The sequence below is a fragment of the Stegastes partitus genome, unplaced genomic scaffold (assembly GCF_000690725.1).
Source record: "Stegastes partitus isolate 25-593 unplaced genomic scaffold, Stegastes_partitus-1.0.2 Scaffold1043, whole genome shotgun sequence".
NCBI lineage: Eukaryota > Metazoa > Chordata > Actinopteri > Pomacentridae > Stegastes > Stegastes partitus.
Genome location: NW_007578774.1, coordinates 196236 through 202159, shown reverse-complemented (window position 1 = coordinate 202159; position 5924 = coordinate 196236). Strand labels below are relative to the sequence as shown.

Here is a 5924-nt window from a genome sequence, read left to right as displayed (position 1 = left end):
TCATGATGTTGCCACCACCGTGCTTCATGGTGGGTTTATAAGGATGTGCAGATTTTGGTGTTCGCCAAACACAGTGTCTAGTCTGATGGACAAAAAGTTCAATTTGATCTCATCAGACCAAAGAACCTTCTTCCAGTTGACTTCAGAGTCTCTACATGTCTTCTGGTGACCTCTAGTTCAGATTTAGTCTTTTTTCAACAGTGGCTTTCTTTTTGCCACTCGCTTCTAAACCTGAGACTGGTGAACAACAGGCAGCAGGAAAGACAGGAGGATGGAGTTTGTGTTCAAATCATCATGTTATGGTGAGTAAAATTTATATTTTTGTCATGTTATTGGGTTGATATTGGTGCTCCTGTTAGATGTGATGTTTGTGGTGCTGCTGTGGCTGCAGTTAATGGAGACTTGTTGAATTGCTTTGATCGGGTTTCTTGCTTTAGCGATGGCATTCATTCTTGCTACATGACATACCTGTCTGCCATGCAACGCCCTGTTATGCTGCCTTTCTGCATATTACTGATGGTTTCGACGGCCGTGGCGTCATAATGGCTGTGTTAAGAGGTGGTTTCATTCAGGTAGGACGCCACTGAAGGCCGAGGAGTACTGCTGTGCCTAAAGGAAGACTCGCTTCGTGTTTTGACCTTTTTGAGGATTTTTCTAACAGTCTGCAGGCCCTGAGATCAGGTTGTGAACCTCCACCTACATCCACAACCACACCTTTAAAACAAACATACACTCTCACCTACCTGCTGTTGTCATGGAGACTCGATAAGCGGTGCTGAAAAACAAGCAAAAATGAAAGAGCCATTGTGTTTGATGGTGATTCATGTCAGAAAGCCAGACAGACTAAACTCAGATTACCTTGACTATTTATTGCTCAATCGTAAATTTATCTACAGTAAATAGTGTCGATGCTTCTACAAGATCTACAGTGAAGCACAGTTTACAGACTGTTCCCTGCTGTTGGCTGTGAAAGTACAACAAGATTAAAGGTTGATTACATGTTTTGTAGTAATTTTTTTCCCAACACTTTCTTACCTCCAACCCAGCAGGTGGGGAGTGTTTACTGGGTCTGATAAGTTCTGATAACGCATCAAAGAAAAAGTTTTAATCTAATATTCAAAGAACATTTTAAAGATCATTTCCAATAATGTTAGTATGAGGTTAAAAGTTAACTCAGACTTTTGGAACAAAGAATTCTTGGTCACAACTGCTTATTTTAGTCTCACTGTGTTCACCTTTAGCATCGTTTTCCGACGATGGCGGGTCAGCTCGTATGAAGGCAGGTCTCACATATCCACACCCGTCTCCACAGCACTGTCTAGAGATGTTTAAAATGTCTGTAATAATGACTTTCAATACAGTCACACATTGTGAAATATGAATTAATATGTGAAATATTACTGAGGTGGATTTTATGTAGTAGCCCCTGCCTTCGCCCTGAGTCAGCTGGGATAGGCTCCAGCGCCCCCACGACCCTCGTGAGGTTTAAGCGGTGTGTAGATAATGGATAATGGATGGATTTCATGTACAATTTTGCCTGTTCTTCTTGTAAATGAATACCGTTGAGCTCTTACACAGCTCTGTGTTTGTACATGGATCCATATGTCACACACATTTATGCACACGAAGCCAAACTAAATTGAAAGATCAGGATTAAGACACACTTTTTGAAGTTATGAAGTGATTGAGATCTGCAAAAGTAAAACAGTAAAAGCAGCTATCAGATGTTTTGTTGAGACGTATGATTAGTGCCCTGGTCTGTCTCAGGTTACATGAACTCTTGTTTGGTGGCCTCAGTAGAAGACTCTGTCATGGTGCTGCTTTACTAGCTAAACACTAAAACTATTTTCTGTCGAGCTACACAAAACTGCCCGCCTCCTCACGTTGCTACAGTATTAAACAGTACAGTCTCCCCCTGGTGGCACAACCAGGTACTACAGCGAGTCTACAACGCTTGAAGTGTGCAATATCTAGAAAAACTGTATCGGGAGACACTAAATATTAAATTAATGATTTGAAGCAAATCCGGAGGTAGGAAAAGAATTAACTAAACTTTGACATTCCTCGTTAACACTTTACAATATGAGATATATTATTCGTATATAAAAATTACCTGAATAATTTTAGATTAAGGTGAAAACTAGGGATGCCCCAATTTTTTGCCCCCAATGTAACTCAAGTAATTTCTCACGGTATCTCCCAACCAGACACAGTTTTCCTGGATAAGACGCAGTTAAAATATTGTAGATTAACCGTAGTATTAGGTTGTTCCACCAACCGCTTACTGTTTAATACTGTAGTGACCGCAGGAGGTTGGCAGTTCTGTGCTGGCGAGCAGAAAACATTGTGTGTGGGGGGGTTCTCGTAGAGTAGTCGTAGCAACTGGACTTGCTTGAGTTCCTTGAAGACGTTTCACCTCTCATCCAAGAGGCTTCATTAGTTCTGACTGACTAGTTGGGAGTAAACGACTCACATGACGAGGGGCAGGAGCAACAAACCCCCAACTGAAACCGAAACTCAGGTGTTAATGTCTCCTTTAGGATATAAGTATCTGGGACCCCAACCAGTCAGTCAGAACTGATGAAGCCTCTTGGATGAAACGTCTTCAAGGAACTCAAGCAAGTCCGGTTGCTACAATTAATCTACGAGAATAACCATGACCTGGATGACTGAGAATCTTCACAGACATTATGGGGGTTTAGTTAGTAAAGGGCCACCATGACAAAGTCTTCTGTGATTATTAACAGCCTCCAGCCAGTGTGCTGAGTAAAGCTGAGAACTATCAGGTTTCTACATCCCAGTGGCATTTACAACAGCCCCCTTTGTCACCGGTACATCATGACATCCCGAAAAGGAATTTCTGAGTTTTGTATTAACTACAATAGCTTCAGTGTTTGTGCTTTGTGTGGAACTTCCTTATTGTCCATATTGTACGCAATATTAACTCGTGATCCAGCGCAGTGTTTTCATGTTTTTAAGGTCAGGTACAGCAGGTTTCCACAACACATCAACTGTGCAGGGTCAGTCTGATCCGACACACTGCTCGTAGAAAACGCTGACGACAGTGTTAAACCTGTCCTTCAGGTACATCTCTAGTGTTTCCAGCGACATCCGTCTCACATCGTACCCTCTGTACTGCTTCTTAGCCGTCTTGTTGACTGGTACAATCTCCTCGGTGCTGTTGGGGTCATTGCGTCCGATGGCAGCGTACGTCGGAAAGGTGTTGCTCAGCCAATTTGGGAGACTGTGGTTGTAGTTGGGGCAGCAGTAGGTGGACCAAAGATACTCCGGCACCGCCACACGGTGATTCTTGAGCCAGTGCTCGTCCCCCCGGTACGGGATGACGCCAGTCACCATGTACGCCTTCCCGAGACAGTAGGCTGCTAAGGTCTTGTTGACGTTCTGCTCCAGGAGTTCCCAGGGCCCGTCGTTGGATCCCACCTTTTGCGGAACCACATTGGTGAGGGTGAAGGTGGCAGACCGGGCCTGGTACCTCTGGTGGTGAAGGCTAGGGTTCAGGTGGCCACGAGAGTAGGTGGAGTTGATGTAGTCCAGATCTACCGCCTGGCTTTCCACCACGTTCTGGTCTGGAGGGCCCGGTGGGAATGGGACCATGTTGCCATCAGCTCCTGGATACGCCAACTAGGGCAGAAAGCAGCAGTGTTGACAAACTGCTAATGATTTGCATCCGAAAATACTGTATGTGCACATGAACTACTGCAACACACTTTATGTGTCAGAGCTGCCTCAATCCAACAGGTTTGTCATGAAGAGATGTAAAAATAAAAGATGTTTTGCTGAGACGTGTGATTCATACACTAGTTTATCAGGTGTTGGCCTGAGTTCACTAAGTCCTGTACAAATCTCTGTCACGGTGTTCCTTTATGAACTAAACACCAAAAATGTTTTCTGCTCATCAACACAAAACTGCCCGCCTCCTCACGTTGGTACAGTATGAAACAGTACAGCTCCCTCTGGTGGTACAACCAGGCACTGCAGCTAATCTACAACACTTGAAGTTTGTAATATCTAGAAAAACTATATCTGGAGATACTAAATATTAAATGAATTGAACTGAATCAGGAACTAGGAAAACAAATTAACTAAAATTGGACATTCCTAGCTAAAACTTTACAATATGAACTACAGTCGTCCTCAGATGTATTCATAGCCTCCCATGAAAGAAGGAAAAAAACAGCTTCAGTCACTGACATAAGTTGAAATTGACAAAAATAATAATAAATAAAAAAATTATGAAAATCATGACATTGCTTTTGAATTGTGGTTCAACAGAAATATAAACAACAACAACAAAACAATAAGCAAACAAGCATGATGGGACCCGTAAAGTAATATTTAGTTGAACAACCCTCTGAGCCAATCACTGCCTTCGGGTGTTTTCTGTAACTCTCAGTCAGACTTCTGCACCTGTTGACAGGTGTTTAGATTTCACTGCTCATCAGCAAAGTGCTCTCATTTGTCCGGGACAGTTTGTTTAAATTTTTTTTTAATTTTCTTTTTACCCACAATTCAAAGCAATGTCTTATTTCACTAAATTATAATTTTGTACATTTTTATTTATTATTACTTTTTTCAGTTTCTTGTTATTTGAGTGACTGTTGTGAATTTTGCCTTCTCTTTAATGCGAGGGTATGAACACATATTAATATATAAAATTATACTTCATAGAGTTTCTGGCGCCCTTGCTGTCACATTGTCAGACATAAATACACGAACAGACAGCAGTATTTACAACATGCATCAAGCTGTTCTCCTTTACTGGGACTCGTTTCCTCATTTTGTGGTTATATGCAGAAACCGCAGAAACGTTGTGTAACTGCTGCCGAACCGGATCCTACCCAAAGTTGTCAGCGTCAGACCCGTTGGTTACTGCAGCTACAGCCTTTAATGCTCATCAAACTGAACTTTTTAAATCTCTGCTCACCTGTGGCTCAAACTTCCAGGACGCTGAAGGCCTCTTTCCGGTGGGAACAGAGTACAAATAAGCCGAGAACCAGGGCGAGCGGCGAGGTCGGCTGTACAGCGTGGCGAAGTGGTGCTGGTTGTAATAACGCTGGCAGATCGGGGTTCCGGCCAAACCTTTAGGAGGCCAGGATCTGTAGAAGAACTGCAGGCATGGGGTGAAATCCCCAACATCGGCTGCACAGCGACCGGCGGCGAAGGCCAGGAGGAGGAGAGCGCCAAGCATTTTTAATTGAATGTTCAGAAACCCGTCATGTCCTTCACAGACTCACAGGAATGAATGGACAGATGTTCACTTTTCAGTAACAGTCAGCCTCTGACTGAAAGCAGAAGCACTTTTAACTTTAGTTTCAGGTTCTTTTTTTTTTCTTCTTTCAGGAAACAAGACCATTGAATTTGCCTGCAGTGACGCCTGACCTTCAGCAGTGAACTCAGAGCTTTACTTAAGTAAGAAAAATCCAAATATACTCTGAATTATTGTGCAGAATTTGCCTCTTGCAGTGGATGATAAAATTAATTCATGCATGAATGTGCAACTCAGTTTAGTTCCACATGCACTGCAAAAAATATTTTAAAAATCCTGTGAAGAAATTGTGAAAAAAAAAAAAAAATCTGTAAAAAAACCGATGTTTTTAACTAGTTTATTTCTGTGATTTTACTAGATGTAATGTTAAATTTAACAAAGCAGCAAAATCTGCAAAATACTTTTTTGGGGGGGTTTCAATCCATCTTATATGCATTTTTTTTTTCTTTCAAATAATGGAAAATATCTGTAGAATAATCATATTTGGAGCTGATTTAGAATAGAATAGAATAGAATAGAATAGAATAGAATAGAATAGAATAGAATGACCTGGGAAATTATGATTATTACAAGTACAACACAGCAGTATAATTATACAGTCAGACCTCGTAAAAGAATCACAATTTGGAAAAAATAT

The 5924-nt window shown here is 41.7% G+C and overlaps 1 protein-coding gene across 1 annotated transcript; it reads right to left on the bottom strand.

Moving 5' to 3' along the window:
- Positions 1-2958: 2958 nt before the first annotated feature.
- Positions 2959-5295, bottom strand: LOC103367387 (endonuclease domain-containing 1 protein-like). The gene is made up of 2 exons (XM_008295393.1): positions 4946-5295; positions 2959-3642 (listed from the first exon to the last, which is right to left on the bottom strand). Exons 1-2 carry the CDS (start codon positions 5207-5209, stop codon positions 3022-3024), a joined length of 885 nt encoding a protein of 294 aa, XP_008293615.1. The 5' UTR covers positions 5210-5295; the 3' UTR covers positions 2959-3021.
- Between the last annotated feature and the right edge of the window lie 629 nt (positions 5296-5924).